Here is a 19578-nt window from a genome sequence, read left to right as displayed (position 1 = left end):
ACGCTCGGCGCCGTGCATTAATTTTTCTCTCTCAGTCTCTTACACACACACACAGAGAGAGAGAGAGAGAGAGAACTCTGAAGAGAATGCATCCCTCTCAGGTTGTAAATCAACCTCACAGTAAAAGCCCTGCACAATTTTGACGATTTGTTGCATATTTGTGTATTTTAGTTTCCATTGTCCTAATAAAGTTACTATTATTAAAACGTTATTGAAAGCACACACACACACATTTATTATTATTATTATTATTTTTTAATTATTATTTTTTACTTTGGCTCTTTCGGAAAAATGCATTAACCAAAAATAAAAAAATGGCTCTTTGGTCAAAAAAGGTTCCCGACCCCTGGTCTAGATCAAATCCACCACCCTGAAGTCTGCATAAGCATGGGCAACGTCCAAGCAGTTTTGCTCTGCAATTAAAAGATTGAAAGTTCCTGACTCAAATGACAGCAGAGCCAAAGCTGATCAATCTCAGAGATTTAATGCACTGTAAATCAGGGTGTTCATAAGAGTCCTCTGGCAAAGATGAGGTGGCATTTTGGGAATGACGTAAAAACAGTCTGCACTGAGATGGTTATTAAATCGGTAAGATGTTCATGGTTTGCACACTTCAATAGATTTATGATCTATCAAGGTGTTGCATTATAAGTAGTATTATAATAGTTCTTTGCTAGACAAGGAACTGTACCTGTCTTATTTACTGCGTTGACCTTGGCCCCAGCTTTGATGAGGTACTCCACACAGGACGGCCTACAGCTCTCAATGGCTCTCATTAGGGGAGTGGCTCCATTGAGGGTGGAGGGATCCACAGATGCTCCCGTCTCCAGCAGCAACTGTATGATGTCCAGGTGTCCCGCATGATGTAGAGAAGTCCAGCTGAACTGATCGCATGCATTCACGTCAGCCCTGCGATGAGATTATCATTTGGATATCATTTATGCAAATATACATATGCCAATGTAAATATACTTTAATTTATTCCTTTAAAGGGATAGTTCCAAACCTGTATGAACTTCTTTCCTCTGTGGAACATTAAAGAAGATATTTCGAAAAATGTTGGTAACCAGTTTCAATTCCCATTTATTTCCAAGTCAATGGAAACCAAAACTGTTTGGTTACCAACATTCGTCAAAGCATCTTCTTTAATGTTCTGCAGAAAAGAAAATCATACAGGTTTGGAATGACATTAGGGTGAGTAAATGATGACAGAATTTTCATTTTTGGGTGAACTATCCGTAAATTCTTATACATTCACTAAACTTACCCGTTATCAAGGAGGAACTTTGCCACTTCGTAGTTCCCACTTGCACATGCAGCCATAAGTGGTGTCTTGTAGAAGCGATCTTTCACATCTACAGGAACCTTTTGGCTGAGTGCCAACCTAAGAGACTCAATATCTCCTGTTTTAACACAGTAGTTCATATTTATGTATATCTTTTCGAGCTCATCGATGTACCATCATGCTGTATCATCTTCGACAGGATGTCCTGGTAGATGGTCCCGGTCATATCTGTGGGTGTCTGTAGCATGCTGGTAACTTTCAGTCATAAAATGTTGTGGCCCACCATCATCACGCCGTTGAATAAGATCAGGCAGAACAGTGCAGATGGGCATGGGTGCATTGAACTTAGTCTTTTTGGTCTTTCCTGTCTTGGTTGCTTTCTTCTTCTTAGGCCCATAAGAGGCCATAACATATGTCTTTGGAAGATATTTGAGACCTTTTAGGAAATCACTTATATTTATAAAGCCCTCTCTTCTCTTATCGAGAGCAAGCAGAAGAGGATGAATTTAGTTATCATCTAGAGGAGCGTGAAGTTCCTGAAAAACAGACACAAATGTTGCCTTGGACACCATCTATATTCCCATGTAGCCTTCTGATGCTGACTCGAAAGCACTTCTCAGTGCATTCTCATTTTCATGCGACCAGTCGTGAAGCGTCAGAGCCCATGGTTCATTTGTGGCACCCGCTCCTTTTGAGAACTTTCCATGCAGTCGTTCAGCCTTCTTAAGCTCTTTTACGGTGGCTTTGTGACCACAGTCCTTAGCGATCTGACGGGGAAGCAGGCCTTCTTGGTTCTTCAGTTTGGGATTGCATCCTAAAGTAGGAATTAGAATCTTCAAGGGATCAAATATAATATTTCAAATCAAGTTCAGCTTGTTACACATCAAGAAGCATGACTGCTTTTATGTAGGGCTGCAGGATTTGGGGAAAAATCTAATTGCGATAATAAATATTGCACAATTTTTCATTATTATTATTACTAAATATTTTTTTTAAAGAAAATAAGAAATATTGCAATGATATAAAAATCATATAATAACAACAGTAAAATTACAATACTAATATTTATGGCTGTTTTAAGTCCTTCATTTTCAGAAGAAACCAAAGTGGGACCTTAAAGCATATCTTTTGTTGACAACAGCCAGTTTATGAGCACTTTACGAACACATCACGAGTTTGTGAATATATTTGGTGCATGTAATAAAAGGAAAATAAATTTTCCTAATAACTAAAGTAAATGTAGAAAAAATAAAGAAAAATAATCAAAAATACAGTTATTATACCCTATTTTGTTGTTTTTAGGTATAGTCAGTTGTTGTACTATTTGTACTACCTTTTTGTCATTGAGAATTTACAGAAATCTGCTTAAAAAAAATAGTAACAAGCAGCCATTCTCCCCCGGTTTAATGATTCTGTTTGGCTTAAAATAAATTGATTTACCTCTATGAGCTAGAAACCTGCAGCAATCCGTATAACCACCAGAGGCAGCAAAGTGCAGCAGTGTATCCCCCTCTGATGTTACCACTCCAAAGTCTGCTGCATATGCAGACATCACCTTAATGATCTGGAAAAAAGCAGTAATGACAATCACTGGGAGAAATACATAGGCTTATAGCCAAATGCTAGGACAGTTTCATTCAATAACAGCAAACAATTTTTATTACTCTTTATATAATTGTTAAACAACAGAAGTGATGCTCACTTCAAAGAAGCCTCTTTCAGCCGCAAAGTGAGCTGCATGGAATCGCTTCTTATCCAGGGCATTGACTTCTCCTCCTTTCTTGAGGATGGCTCTTACAAGATCTATTGCTCCTGCTCTGGTGGCCTCCATCAGAGCTGTCCGACCTGTTTCCTGGGATATCATTCACACAAATCAATATACAAACACCCATCAGCAGAATTTGCTTAGTTGATGGACTTGCATGATTTGTGAGCTAGATTGCAAGATTTGAAGTACTCTACAAGTGCACATTCAAATAAGTTTGGAGTCCATTTCAGGGAAAGAGGCTTTAAATATACCATTAGCAATTATACAACGTTTGCAAACCTGATTTGTAGCATTGGGGTCTGCTCCTCTCTCTAGGATGCTGAGACACATTCCTTCACAGTCCTGAGCTTGTTCACAGGCCAGCAGGAACACTGGGCATCCCAGTTTCTGAAACATTGTTGACATCTGCATTGCCGTTAAGGGCCACCTGGAGGCAGCACATGTGCCTTTTGGTAGGGTGGATGCAGTAGAAAAGCAAGCCTGAGAGAGAAGCCAGAGTACTGATTACTCAAATCGGTTTACATACTAGTTTTACTGGCCGTGCCCTGATCTGTAATTAGATAGACCGCATACAGTAAATCTCCAAAATGGCAGGATGCTGCCCGCCATTGATGATCTCTGTTGACTATGTGGTTGCTGTCAAATTGTCTTATGAAGAATAATTGTTGGTGAGGTGTCAAATACTGGAAGCCTCATTAATATCTAACCCTAGAGAGAAGGAGAGATATTGTATATTGACAAATAAAATTGTGTATTCACAGATAAAGTCTATACAGTACATTGATATTGACACTGGCACTGACAGAAACTTTTAACAGTTGCATGCATATTTTTATGGACAGCAATAGATAAAAAGTGGCAGATAAACTATATTATAAATTAAAATTTAAAAAAAATTGCCTTTCCCTTCTTTGTGTACAAGTTTCATGTGTGCGTTGTTCTTGGCCAGTAGAGACACGATGCCATCATATCCGAGCTCTGCGGCCAGCATCAGGGGTGTCCGCCCCCTACTGTCCTGCATGTCTGGACGGGCACCTTGAGCTATGAGGAACCCCAGTATGTCAGGTTTGTTGGCCACTGATGCCAGGTGCAGGGCGCCGTTCCCCTCGTGGCTCAGTGAGGTGTATGTGGTCATCAACACCCATGCTGATTAATTTCTCTATGTATGGCTTATCTCCATCCTGGACGCACTGAAGTAGCCGATAGATCTGCAAAACTTCAAGCCTTCCCTTTGCCAGGGTGCATGACATCATGAACCTGAAAATCTAAACACTTTATGGTAGCATTTGTAGTTGTTTTCCTTGTGTTTTAAATTAATTTCACTTGAGATTTTTATCAAGGTGCAACAGTAGGGCACAACATGCCTGAAAGTAGATTCATAATTATTAGTCTCATGTATATAAGATGTAGGATCCTTTAGAAAGGAAAATTTAAAAGAAAGAAAAAAAGAACATTAAATGATGAATTATTTACTTCCATTGTGTAAATATGTGACGACTTATCCCAAATCTAATGTATGCCCTTTAGCTTTAATATTTACATGATTTTTCATAACAAACACATTTCTTTTTATGCAAATAATGTTCCCCAATGAATATGCAATAAAAAAGAATTTTCGACCATCTGATATTTTGGGGACCCGAGATTCCTAAAGTCTTTTTTTGCACATTACTGCTTAATTTGAAGATTATTTAAGTTGTTAACAATATAGCTGTATATCTGATAAACACATTTTACAAGACTACATTCAATGTCAAACTACAATCAGATTCCCTTACCTGTTTTTGGTTTCAAGCTAAGTAAATGTTACTAATGATGGGAAGTTCGGATCATTTTACCGACTCGGACCTTTGAGTCTCGTTCAGCAAAATGAACGAATCGTTCAAGAACGACCCAACACTAAATGTTACGTTGTTTCCAAGTGTGCGCGACTCTCTCTGTGCTCGCTGTGTCTCTATGGCAACATCACGCCGTGAACTCTTAAAAAGCTTCTTTAAGAAGTAAATTCCGCCTCATTGACCCCGCCTTGTTTTTATTTAGAAGCGGCCTAAAATAGAATTACCGCACTTTTACGTGATCACTTGATCTGAGTTTAGTAGCCTGACGAGAAACGGAGTATCAGTTTTCATGGCAATGTCTTCAAGCGTGTAACTTTTTGTGTGACAGTAAGTGACATCTATCACAAAGAGAGGCTTCCTCGCACCATGCTCATATGGGGATATGGTTCTCTCACCATTAAGTCATGTATAATTTAATATGTTATCACTTTAACCCGCGCTCAATCATTCTCAAGAAGGGGGTATGATTCAACCGGGTTCAACAAGAAAATGTGCAAAGATTTAAGATCGTCCACTAGAGGGCGCGAATTCACCATAAGTAGAGTGGCCCGCGCTTTTTTAGCCAATGAGAGAACACAATCTGCCTTTTATGTTTTGGGATTGGCTAGTGTGTCCTTGGAGGGCGGGGTTTTAGAGTTTGAAGGGGTTAAAGGGAAGGGTAGCAACTGCATAACAACCATACAGTCTATACGATAACAACATGCAGAAAGTCAGAATAAAAATTACTAACACAAGAGAAATTTGTGAAAAATATTTTAATTAAAAACTAGCATTGCAAATATACTGTATATCCAATATATAACATTCAGCTTTGAAGAAGTTATGCCTGAAAACTTTTTGTGCTGAAAATAATCTGAGAACTGTTTGGATTGCACAGCAGTCAGATACACTTTTGCATAATTATAATACTGTTTTGTAATGCCTGTAGTGAGAAATAAGATGAAACTTAAAAATATTAGATTTGAAAAAAATGGTTCAGGTTATGCCTGGGCAGCTGATATAACCTGGTCCCAATTGCAAATTGAGCAAATCAGCTGTCTTACTGCAAAATGAAACATTCAGAAGTAATATTTATAAAGACGTTTTAAGGAATTTCTCTCTTCTGAGGGATAAAAGTGACTGAATGGGCAAGGTTTGATCTCGCAGTACTAGACTCAGTGTAAAGTCCTTTAAAGTCCATTTAAATCCCTTTGTATTAAAAAAAACATTAGGCATAGACCACCAAGACAGCTAAGGTCACGCAAATACGTGTTTGGCAAAGATACAGATTCTGAGCTGTTAGTCTATTTAGAGAACATCTGCTATTTAGAGAACATCTGCGGTCCAAAGAGACAAAATAAAAATCCATTGACAAAAAAAGATAGCCAGGATGAAATCTTTTCTGCATCTAGCACAAACAGCTTTCATGGTTTTCTTTGGAAGAGTCACCAGAGAATGGGTTACAGAAGATTCCTGAACTATAGCCTCTGGCATGTCTAAAAATGTCCCTCTCTGCACAGCCTGCTTTATTTGAATCCATCCTTTTATAGTTACTTTTCCAAATTTGGAGATTAAGTTAAGAAATGTGCTGCAAATATAAAAGAATAACACAGTGGGGAAATGGGAAATAATAGAAAATATCATGTGTAATATTTATTGTATCCATCTTTTTAAAAACCTGAATGGAGCCTTTGAGGGGAAAAACATCTTTTTTAAAATGAAACCACACCAACAGTACATACGGATCTATATTTTCTCATGGTCTCTGGATTCCTTCTTCTTGAGGTGTATTTTAGTGAAGCTTGAAAGTAGAAGGGGATAATGGTATACATGGTGTGATGTATCAAAAAAATTAATTATATTATGCTTTTCACATACAATATGTTGGCCATGGTTTTTGTGTTTTGTGTTGTATATATAGTCTAATTTTCTAGGCTTAGCTTGGATTTCTCTCAGTCTTTTCTCAGTTGCTGGCAAGATTGGTTATCACAACATCTACATACAGAATAGTTTGTTTTTACTAAAGATCCTGAAGTTCTTAGTTGATAAAACCTTTTCAAACTCACAAAACAACAACAAAATGGCCTGCTTCTGAAAGGTATTTCCGACATACTGTATCTATTCTCATGTTCCGTTTCTCATTCTTCTCTACAAATGTAAAAAAAAAATCCATGTATTTATTGATTTACTTGGGAAGTACTGTAAACACACTGTATTGTGCATGTGAATACATTATATTATGCACTGCACTTCCTACTTTTTTTTTTTTTTACTGTTATGGATATATCATAAATTATCTTTACAGAGTTATTCACAAGTTGCATGTGCTGTTTAATCACTCATAAATGTTAAAAGACATTTGCAAGCTTTGTTTCTTACAATGTATTGTAGGTAAATATCCACCTCATCCAGCGCTCTTTTTGTTTTCTTTTTCGGTTTGAGAAACTGCTGCAAATTATTCAGTGTATGAGAGAACTCATACCTAACCATTTGACCAGTTAGATCAAGAGTGCTTAATTTCTGAATCTGACATATGATCCTAAATAGCTGATAGAACACACAACATGATTGCTGAAATATTATCAGGCAAAATGATTCTCATGTCAGTAAATGGCAATCTCCATTCTCATACAATTATTTATCAGTAATGTTTACTGGGGCATATGGGTATTTCAAGGGTCTAGCAATGCACTGCTGACAACCACACAGTATCTTTATACATTCAGATAACTACTATGATGAAGGTTTGTAGGGTCAGATCAAATAAAGATTGTGTTAGGTTATTATATAATTATGTAAACTTGAGTCCAGTCATTCTGATCTCTTCTGGGGCAACAAGTGACATGGATGTGCTAGTTTTTTAAAAAGATCTTTGCCGTCCTCAATTGCATTGTAATATAAGCAAACATTGCTGCTCACATACTGTACATTATATGAAAATATATGATTTGCCAACATAAATGTAAAAAACTTAATCATATAAAATAAATCTGTTCATTTTTCTGATAATAGAGAAAAATATATCCGTTTCCTTATGGCCTGTTATAAAATAAACCTGCATATATCATTTGTATCATAAACCTTATTCAACACTGAATACTGTTCTTCAAAAAAGTTATTGTGTCCAGATACAAATTTTTACATCTGACATTGTCCTCACAAAGAGTCTCAGATGGGTCTCACAATCTGTCGTCTGTTTCTTCATAGAGCAACATTCCACTGAAGATTGTAAGGGGCTCCACAGAATGGGCAAGTTTACCTGTGACCAGATCAATGCAGACAGTATCTCCCTCCTGCAGAGGAAGTATGATGTTGAAGATGACCAGGGAGCCAGGAGTGTGCCGTGCCTCTGCCATGGGTTTCTCAAGACCCTCAGGCTGATAGCCTGCTGAATCTCCGCGGGCAATTCCATAATTGGATTTAGACAAGACTGCCTCGATCTTGACATTCTTGTGACCTGTCAGGACTGCACTGAAGAAGTATCGCCCCTGCACAGGTGCAGTGAACATGCCTGTCAAAATACATTTAGTGAGAGAATTTATGATTATGACAGTTCTTAATTCAAACACTATATGCTTGTCTTTAACATGCATACCTGTCTTTGGATTGTAGGCCTTTCTTTCATTGACAAAGACCTTGTTGAAGACAATAGTGCCTGCATTGGGTTGCGGTCGTGTAAGTGCTGCTGAGAATGACAGTCTTGGGACATTTGCATCCTCTCCAGGAGGTCCTGGTAAGCAGGAGAAGAATAGAGAAAAAAATATTTATTTGTAGAAATATCATTTTATTATTAGAACATTTTATTAGTAGTCGTAGCAGTAGTAATAGTAAGAACACTGACCTTGTTCCCCTCTGAGACCTAAATAAGAGACAAATTAGAAAATGTATAGAAAAATATAAGTAATTTGACAATATAAAATCTTGTTTTGGTAATGTTGTGAAAATCTATATATTTATTAATTTTCTCATCTCATTTATTTACCTGGGGGTCCTATTTGCCCCACTCTCCCTTGTGGTCCTTCTCTGCCTGGAGGTCCTCGTGGCCCAGGTGGTCCTTTGGATCCTTTCTCTCCTTGAGGACCAGGTGGTCCAGGAGGTCCTGAGGATTGGCCCAAAAGACATTGCTTGGTTTTTCATTCAAAAACAACTAAAAAATGGATAGTTGAGGTATAAAGTATCCAATTGTTTTACATAGGTTTACAAATTCTTAACACAAATTATATAATTTGTTTTTGTCTTGACATATGTAACATACCAATAAAGTCCTGTTCAGTGAAGCTCTGGAACTCCTTGAGAGCATGCAGTATGGAAGAGTTGAGGTTGTTCATTTTGCCGTGAATGTTCTCTAAGTGAAAATTCTGAATGCTGTCGATGGCCTCACCGTGAGAGATAACTGTGGAGTTTAGGTCATTAACACATGTCCAAAGCCCAGAGACGTGTTTGCTCAGGCCATCTTTGATTATCTGAAGGTTTACTGACAAGGAATCCAGTCTACCGCAGACATCTTCCATCTTCGAGAGCCTCTTATCCAGCCCTTCTCGAGAAAGTTTGCATTCTCCCATTTCAGTCATCAAATTGCTGTTAAATCTACTGATGCCATCGAAACGCACTTTACTGTCTTCTTTGTGCTTGTTCAAATCATCCTGTATCTGATCTAACTCTGAGTAAATTCTTTCTTTAGACGAGTCCAGATCAGAAATAGAGTTGCCATGTCCCTGTATGGTATTCCTGAGGCCTTTCAGAGTGTCATTGATGGAGCTGAACGTTTGGATTACCCCTGTGAGCTCACCCTGAATGGACTTGAGGTCTTTGCCAAGCTTGCGAGTGATCGTATTTTGATTATCTATGTTCCTCTGATGGTCAGCCATGCTGATCACGCATTGGCCTGTGCATTTCTCTACCTCTTCTTTCAGTTTGCCTACTTCCTCCTGGAGGTTTGAGCATACCTGCGAGCAAGCATACTCATCTGAATCTACCTTTCTGCGTAAATCTGTAAGTTCTCCCTGGAACGTGTTAAAAGCATGGCTGGTTAAGTTTCTTATTTTTCGAAGTTCCTCATCTATCGAATTGCATATGTCACAATCACGTAACCTATTCTTCACATCGGTGACGATTTGGTTAAAGTGCTCTCCATTATGTCCTGTCAGATCCTTAATTTTTTGAACGTCATGGCTGAGATCTATAATACGGTCCAATAAAGAGTCACCAGACACACTTAAATCCTTTAGTTTGGTGTCAAACCTCTTAATGTTCTCCTCATTGGCAACAACCTTCCATTCCAGAGTTTTCACAGTATCTGCTGTCTCACTCCCTTTTGGACTGCACGTCTCTGTGCACAAATTAATCGCTGACTTGAGCCCGCTGTCGAGATCAGTTGTTTTGTTCCCCAACCTTTCCAGATAATTTCTGTGATCGTTAATGAAACGCTTCAAGTTTTGGACATCAATCTCCATGGTAGATATTCTATAAACATGATCGTCGTTTCGACTGAGGACAGAGTTCTTAATCTGGCCGATCTCTCGCTGGACAAACTCCTTCATACTTGTCTCAGTATGGGAGCATTTTTGCTCAGTTTTTCTCACAGTCCCATTCAGTCTCCTCTCCAGTTCTCTAAGACGGCTGTTCAGTTTTTCATCAAGCGCTTTTCCTCGACTGCCATTGCCATTGCCTGATCCTCTCGGCTCTTTCTCAAGACGTTCTCTAAGGATATCATACATCTCTGCAGTTGAACTGACCTTTCTCTCAGTGGCACCAAGCCTCCTGTCCAGATCGCTCAGGGAATCACAGCAACTCTGATAGTGTGATAGCTCCTTCTTGAGCAAATCTACAGTTTGTTGGTGGTGCTGCTCCATCACACTAATGTGCTTCTCCAGCGCTTGGATCCTCTCTCGGTCTTCCTGCTGTTGCCTTTGAATGCTTTCCACTCCGGTTTGGCATGACGAGCAAGACAGTGTCACCCGCCATTCCAGCTCCCTCAGAATCTCCTCTTTAAGAGTGCCATAGCGACTGTCCAACTCATTTCCAATTCCATTGCCGCCCACAAGGTGGTTGTTGATGCTGGTGAGGGTTCTGTCATGGACCTGTGTCATGTTGTCCAGCATGTCCAGCTTGGTCTGGATGCTGTGAATGGTCTCCCTCATCCCTGGCTGGGCAGCGTCGGCCAGATTGTTGCTGCCACTGATGCCTTCCCTTTGAGATTCCTCATGTAATTTCTTATTCATGCTGTATAAAGTTGACTGGAGGTTGTGAATTTGTTCCTCAAGTTGTCTAATCTTGTCACTGTCACTTCTCCCTATTGAAGGACATTGATTGCACAAGTAATTTACAGTTATTTGACATTTACTAATTCGAATTGAGACCAGTACCAGTCCAAAAGTTTGGACACATTTATTTTAATCATATAGGTATGTCCAAACATTTGAGTGGAAGTGTATCTACAAATATACTGTACCTATCAAGCATTTTTTTATTGATGAAGAGAAAAAAAAAAAATAATACAAAAAATTTACAACAGAATACTGCAGAATTGAAAATATTCTCAAAATCACACCCTGTCAGATCAACTTGACTCACTTTATGAGTTCTGGTGTTAATGGTGTAACGACATACCTTCTTCACCAGTAGTTCTGCCCCTGCCATCACTGCAATCATCACCTGAGTAGCCGTGACAGCACTTCCATTCCATCTCTGTGACCATTTTATAGGCAACCTTGTACCGTGGTTTTCTGTAAGTCCGATACCTGTGGTGTGAGATATTTCATCATATACAGTTCTAGCAAGAGCTAAAACTCTGAATATGGTCTCTATGTATAGTGTTTTTGCTGTGAAAATTAAGCTTTTACAAATGTGTACTTCTGTGATATTTATGAAACTTGCCGCTTAAAGTTGTAAAGTTTAATTTAATCATCTTTCAGAACTTTAACCAGAGAGTCTCTAATGTCTCAAGTAGGCAGATAGAAACTATTCCTTTTCCGTTCATATTCTTGGCTATGTATCGCTTTTCCAAAGGCCACAACTCTGCTGGGCAACAGTACAATAAAGCCCTGTTCTTCTTTTTCTTTGAGCTGTTGTTTCTGGGCATGTTTTTGTTATTTTCTTGAGTCAAAGCATTCAATACATCATTAAAATCTTTGAAAGTGTTTGCTTTGCTCTGGCAAGCCTCTTGTGTCTACTTAACTTTCAAGTGCAGTTGTTGCTATTATTAGAACATTGTTTATACTCCATTCATACTTGTGATGTGGCTTCTGTATTTTATAGGGGACTAATATTATGGCTTTCTTTGAAGATAGTGGATAAAACTGAGATTTATTGTGACCTAAGAAAAAGGTCAGCTTCATCTTGGACTTATGACTGAAATATGTTCTCTAAAAAATGAGTAATATAACAACATTACAAGTAACTTTCTGGTACATTAGCAGTTTCATCTGAGACGGATTTCTGTCTCAACTTCTCTCCCATCTCATTCCACACATAGTTCTGGTGGACATGCATCTAGTTGAGTGAGGGACATGTTCCAAACCTTTCCAGTTTGACACTGTCATAACAGCAAGTGGTAGCCAAGATTAAATGAAATGCAATTTGGCTGAGTTTTGTCTCATGAATACTTACAAAACCACATGGGAACATTGGCCCCAAGCACAGTGCTGGTATTCAGGTTTCACATACGTTTCCACTCCATCTTCCATTACACAGCTTACAGTCTTTGTTACTACGTAGGCACACCAGTTCCTGTTTGTGTACAAAGCATAGGCAAATTATACTTAAGACTTCAATCCAAATGGTTGAGAACTGCTGCCTTCATTTTAGACAGAGCTAAATTAAAAAGGTACCCTGTAATTAAAGTACAAATAATTGCCCTTCAAAACCAAAACTTTCTTCCAGTGACACCCACAAAACCAAAACTTTGCTCCAATGACACCCACAAAGCATCACATAAGTGCAACCAGTTAGCAAGGTCATGGCAGCATTAGGCTTGGAACAAGAACTGGTTCTTATTCAAACTGGCTTTCTGTTCCGTTAGATCATGCCCATTCTTCCATCAATGTGGATGGAATACCCTACTAAAATAATCAGAGACAGAGTTTCTCTTTAGTCAATCAACAAAACTGTAGACCAGTTACTGAACTAATGACTCTAATGAGTGAACATACACATACACTTCAAACATACACATATATGTGTTGGTGCGATTATATAAGGCTGTGATGTAATTATATAAATAGTGTGTAAATAATTGTAATGATCCTGTGATTTCAGTGTCTTGGAGCAGCTTGGTTTGCAGTAAATGCTGCTCCAGACAAACTCCAACTCTGCAATCACTGTTGGGCCACTTATGACGTGCATTTGACATTGCTTATGACAATGAGAATCTCAGTTTTTAATCAAATATAAATTGAATTCATACTTGAATTTAAACTATATTGTATATTTATATTTGAATTTATACTCAATTTATAAATCTGTCAAAAACAGAGAATAATAATACTACTATGATAAATACTTGTTTTTTATTTTACAGTACAATAGTAATATATTTCTTTATTACTTTGTTTAATCTTTAAATTATATGATAAAGTTTAAATGATAATAAATGATATGAAATCTTTAAATGATAATAAAACAAAAACCATAATTTGAATAATAATACTAATAATAATACTAATACTGTATACTATTAGTGATAATACTTAACAATTTTTCATGATTACTATCCAGCTAGCATAATATATAGGGTTTTTTTTTTTCTTTCTTTTTTTTCCAGACAATTTTTTTGTCACTTGGGTTTATTTGATGTTTATATCTTAAATGTCCACTCATCCTGTGAGAGAATGAGAGGAGGGATATCCCCATCCTGCTCAGAGATATACATCTACTCTGGGCACCCAGTAGACAGTATTTGGGATCGGCTGAATGGATTTGAAAACGGTAAAACTCAACTGTTTAACTCTAGGGGAGTTGGAAAATGAGCCTATTTTCAAAAATAGTGGAGTGTTCCTTTAATGTAATTTCCACAACACCTTGGAGTGCTGTATGATTTAAAAACTCTTTTTCTGATTAAAGAGATAAATGATGCTGTTTTCTCAGGGAGCTTGTTTAGATGGGATAGAAACCAGGCTGAAATCCAATGCTTCTGGTTTATCACAATAACTCATTGAGCCTGGTTAATCATTCGTTATCATGAGCACTGCTGAGACAGGAATGTCTCGATGCATCAACTGCAAGTGCTCTCACACATACAAACAAATGGGGCCCAGACACTGAGAGTACACAAGTTCAACACGGACATCTTCACCGCAGACAACCATGCTTTTCAAATTCTACACCCACTCAATCTCAGATTAGGCAAGGTGCATCTATTTTTATCTGCCTAAATGTTGAATAAAGTCTTACTTTTGATCATGCATTATGAATACAAAATGTTGTGTTTGTAAAATAGTGTGAAATATTTAATAGTGCACATGTATCCTACTGTGTAAGTGAGTCTGGATTAAGGATGTAGAAATTTAGAAAGAACTAAACCAACACTAACAGTGCAAAGTTCTGGATGGATTCATGGAGAACAGAATGTGCGTAGAAGCATTAAATAGGACACGCATATAAATTGTGGTTTGGGGTATACAACTAAAAGTGTGATGGTGAATAGAACACTGAGCCATTGTTTCAGCTTTATTCTGTGGGGGAGGTAAAAAAAAAACTAAGGACAAAGGCCTGGGTCCATGTATACAAATAGGAAAAAAGGAAAGTGGTTCTCGGCTTTATCAAACTTGAGAGAGGAAAAGTAAACAAAAAAGAGTCACAATGGGGTCTTTGTCTCATATGTACACAAATCCATTTTGATTTTGTACAAGATCACTCTTAAGAATGGGTTCCAATGTCCAGCATTCTTGTACCATGTATTTTTTCTCTCTGTTTAATTACCACACAATGGTTGTTCAGGATTGAATCAGTTTTTTTTTAAGGAAAGAACTTTCTCTGTAAACACTTCCAGTCATATAATTGTTTTTTACAGCACTAAGACACTGCAACTGTCAGCTTTTTATTTTATACAAGAATAAAATTCACTGCTTAGTCATATAAACAAGAAGACCCAGATGCAAGTGTCAAGCCTGTGCCACTCCAACTCAAGAACATCCATGCAGCTTAAGGCAGCTGAATATAACCACTTCCCTTGACAGGATAAAAATCCACAGAACCCAGTTTGGCAAGGAATGAAGTATCACTTCAAAATCTCAAGCAGAAACAGGACTTGGGAGAGAAATAATAGCGTACACAGCAACAGTAGGGCAATGTTTTGCTATGCTCAAAAGAGAAACCGTGGGTAGGCCTACACGGTAATGGAGTTATCCATACAAACAAAGCTCAAATATATATCTAAGCAAGCTGTCTAAAGGCAGATTAGTAGAAGTTGTCCTTTGTTTTAGGCCAACAGAGAAAATACGTGCAGTCTAAATCCTACGGGCCACCTTTGAAGATCTGCTCTCGTGGTTTTCTTCCACTATAGCCTTACTTGCAGACTTTTTTCACATTGAATAAGACCGGCACATCATTAACCATATAAACCTACCATATAACCATAAACCATTAAGCCTACTGAATCATATATGATATTCAAATTTCTAAGGCCTCTAGTTATCAACACGATCAAAACTTTGTACACAAACTTTTGTACACAATCTACTAACTGCCTTCTGTTGTCTGATTGATAGTTAATTTTTTTAGCAAGTAAAAAGGCATTTTAGTATAATTTCCTCTTCTAACAATGTCCCTCTTCAGGTTCTGATTCACGTGTATTTGTGCTGTGAAATTTTTACTGATTTTAATAAACTAAACATCCACTTACTGGACTGAAACAGCTTGTATTGCATTGCATTATACTGTATGTTTTGCCCTCCACAAAAAAATCTACAGAGCTTTGATCATAAAACTAGCATTTAAATATCATCTTAAGTCTGACAACTGATATTTATATGCATTTTATGTAAGTAGTCTGCTATACTGTTATAAAGATCTAATTGATTTACATTGCAAGTTATCAGAATTCCATCTTACATTTTGGCCATATATACTGAACAAAATTATAAACGCAACACTTTTGTCCTCATCAAACAGCTCGTGGTTTGAGCTCAGATCTGCTCGAGAGTCTAATGATGACATGCTTCCTTTGAAATAATGTCAAGTTCATCAGGAACTCTCTTTTTTCTCGTTCTAGTTTTATAAAATGGCCAAAGACTGGTGGCTCTTTGGGTTTTATTTCATCGTGCCGCTGGCATGCACCGCCGTCTTTTAGCATTATTGTGGCCAGCCTAAGGCACACCTGTGCAATAATCATGCTGTCTAATCAGCATCTTGATATGCCACACCTGTGAGGTTGATGGATTATCTCGGCAAAGGAGAAGTGCTCACTAACACAGATTTAGTCAGATTTGTGAACAGTATTTGAGAGAAATAGGCCTTTTGTGTACATAGAAAAAGTCTTAGATCTTTGAGTTCAGCTCATGAAAAATGGGGGCAAAAACTAAAGTGTTGCGTTTATAATTTTGTTCAGTGTACATAACTGTACCAAATTGCATATTTTTCCTAGGTTTGGGCCTCTGAATAGAATTTAGGTGTTTGTTCCTCCTCGACTGTGAGCTCCATATTTTCCTATCAATAAACTGTTCCATTATAAGAAAAGAAAAAAAGACTTTCTTTTTATTATTTGATATGTAAAGCTTTACAGGGTTAATGTGCGGAACCACAGGAATTCATATCCAAAACCAAATACACTTTTACATAGTTTAAAGACTATCCAAAATATCTCCACACAAACATATTAGCTTTGGTTTGGTCAGTGTCCCTACATTGCTTCCGAATCATATTTATTTGTTATATCCAATTTCACAAATGTTTGCAATTATGGTTTAGATGTAAGAAAATGTGTATTTCCTATTTGAAATCTAAATGATTTAGATAAAAGCTGAGCTTAGCAAACTGTTTTGTGAGATGCTTACACATACTCCTGGCAAGCAAACACTGTGCATATTTGCTGAGACCACTTACATACATGTATACACTTTACATCAAGGATGAAACTAACAAAGTTTCTGCAACATTACAAGTTTTGTCATAGCAGGAACTATTTGTTTATGATTCGGGGCAATGCATCACATGCAGTGAATAATAAGCATTTGGCAAAACAAATTTGTGAAAAGGTAAGTTGTGACGGTGATATATATATATATATAGACAGTTAATGATAATCGACAGTTAAGGAAGACAGTTAATGTCTTTTTCAAAGAAATAGCTTCACAACATATTTGTCAGCAAAAAAAGGTTCATTTTACTGGCAACCGACATGTTTGTTCTGTTGGATTGAAAGCATCTGTGCATACCAGCTGTTTAAGGCAAAATCTGGATTGCAAGTCATAGTACTACTCAATCAAATAGAAGAAGGGCAGCTGATATCATCCAAGATATTGAACAGACAGGAAACACGGGACACACTGTGAAGGAGGATTTCAGCTACCACAAGTTGTCTTATATTTCACACATCTGTAAAAACAAAACAGAGTTCAAACAGACAGTCTTTAGTGGTGGTGCCAGCAGGGGCCAACACATTCTTTCCCAAACAGTGCAGTGCAGAACGTCTTTACTCCACTGGGCTGTGCTAGTGCCAGGATAAGTGCACTTAAGGTCTTCACCGCTTGGCCTCCATCCCATTGCACATGCATTGACGTCTGCTCAGTAAAGCCAAAAAAGGGCAGACCTGTCCAACAGTAGCTCACTCACCCAAGGCAAGAGTCTGCGATTTCATACTAGACTTAGTGACTAGAAACTAGTAAACTCAGTACAGTATATGACCTTATATTTACAACATCAGCATAGCCAGCTCAGTAATACAGGTGTGACACACACCACATGATCTTGAAAACTCAGCTTGAATGTTTAAGCAATGGTACATGACTTAATGAAGTGCTGTGACAGATGACCATATATAAACGAGTTTTGAACACCATTAAAATGCTTCAGTCCCGACTTTACCAATATTTCACTTTTCTACTTTATCAGTCCTTTAATAAAAAATAAGTGTCACAAAATTAGTAAGTCTCTACAGAATCAGCCCGAGACATATAACTGTGATCATTTAGATCACAAAACAGCATAAATAGCCAATATTGGTATAAATAATTAAGAATAATAATGAAATAATTAAAATATATATTTTTGTAGTCTTAAGATAATAGAAATATATCTCTAAATCAGTTCATTTACAAATAAAGGACATTTTAGTATACATGACAAAACATTTTTCAGTGTATTATTTTATTACTGACAATGTTGATATGATGACAATTATTAAATGATCAACTCTGACCTGTTGTTGCTAAAATTAAAACTTACCTGTGTCTACTGGTCACCTTAGATCCAGTCTGTGCAGCTGATACAGAATGACTCTCATCCACATGTTGAGTGTATCGTGTCGCGTACGTTCCTGCTCCCCAGATATCTCCAGGCAAAATCAGCACCAATAGGGTCAATAAGTAAACAAAATATAGTTCCATGACTTACAAGTAAAAACAGATTTTAAAAAAATGATCGTTAGAAAAAGTACATCCAATAGCTTCAACGTAATAAATGCGCCTTGTGCGGACCGAGTGCAGTCCAACAGCCCTGCTAACTCTCCACTGATGTGTACTTCATAAAGTTCCGTGTAAGTGTTGTTTATGCACCTTTGTCATCATTTCGCCAAGTGTCCATTGATTTTAAAAGATGCCGTCAGTTTACCCATTACACACGGTCAAACACTAATGAAAACCGTCCGGTTTTTGTCTTTATCGTCTGCGCAGTCATAATGTGAAAACTGCCTTGAAATGATGCGGATCCAAAACTCCCGTGCTCCCTTCCCCTCCTTCTCTGGGAAGGAACAACGCTCTTATATATATATATATATATATATATATATATATATTACACTGCTTTTGTAATCAGTGTTTATGACATTGTCAAGATATCAATGCAAACATAATAAAAGCATATATTTATATAAAATTGATTTTGACAAAAGTGTTTTCTGTGGGCCGCAGGTATTGAAATTTGAAATTTAAAAAACACAGTTGTAACATTTCACCATTGGCTATTCAGCAGTTATTTATTTATTTGTAAATGTAATATTTACCAGGGTTTTTAAAACATTTTGATGCCCAAGACCCACAAATATGATCTCTTTACAAGACACCTCCCTAAAATATAAAGGAAGCAATATGTATTTTCGTGTACAAAGACTCATTTGTTAACAAATTGGTTTTATTGGCTTTTATACTGTCACTGTATTTACGTTGTATTAAGTTGTCATTGTGACATTTTTCCACCTACTAATAATGTTAGATGTATAAATAATTTCATTTAATTTATTTGTAAAGCCTGTGTTAAAATAATAATTATATATATATACGAGAAGTGTCCGGTTTTTTTCTTCATCGCCTGCGCAGTCATAATGTGAAAACTGCCTTGAAATGATGCGGATCCAAAACTCCCGTGCTCCCTTCCCCTCCTTCTCTGGGAAGGAACAACGCTCTGCTTTAAATTTTAGGTCCCTCCTGGATTTTTTATTCCGAGTATAATTTCGTCTCGAATCATAACATATGATAGTTATCTATTTAACCCTTCCGTTGTCTTTTCAGTAAAAATAAATATATAAATTATATATATATATAATTTATTTATTTATT

The 19578-nt window shown here is 37.3% G+C and overlaps 1 protein-coding gene and 1 pseudogene across 1 annotated transcript; both read right to left on the bottom strand.

Moving 5' to 3' along the window:
* LOC107726412 (ankyrin repeat and EF-hand domain-containing protein 1-like) overlaps positions 1-4303 on the bottom strand; it is a 7699-nt pseudogene extending 3396 nt beyond the window's left edge.
* A 1393-nt stretch (positions 4304-5696) lies between these two features.
* LOC107726481 (EMILIN-1-like) lies at positions 5697-18721 on the bottom strand. The gene is made up of 8 exons (XM_016536078.1): positions 18251-18721; positions 12479-12598; positions 11480-11610; positions 9126-11162; positions 8853-8969; positions 8712-8729; positions 8466-8600; positions 5697-8381 (listed from the first exon to the last, which is right to left on the bottom strand). Exons 1-8 carry the CDS (start codon positions 18409-18411, stop codon positions 8050-8052), a joined length of 3051 nt encoding a protein of 1016 aa, XP_016391564.1. The 5' UTR covers positions 18412-18721; the 3' UTR covers positions 5697-8049.
* Between the last annotated feature and the right edge of the window lie 857 nt (positions 18722-19578).

The sequence above is a fragment of the Sinocyclocheilus rhinocerous genome, unplaced genomic scaffold (assembly GCF_001515625.1).
Source record: "Sinocyclocheilus rhinocerous isolate Xijiao unplaced genomic scaffold, SAMN03320098_v1.1 scaffold605, whole genome shotgun sequence".
Classification (NCBI taxonomy): Eukaryota; Metazoa; Chordata; class Actinopteri; order Cypriniformes; family Cyprinidae; genus Sinocyclocheilus; species Sinocyclocheilus rhinocerous.
Note: the sequence above shows the minus strand (reverse complement) of the source record. Positions and strands in the feature narration are given on the sequence as shown.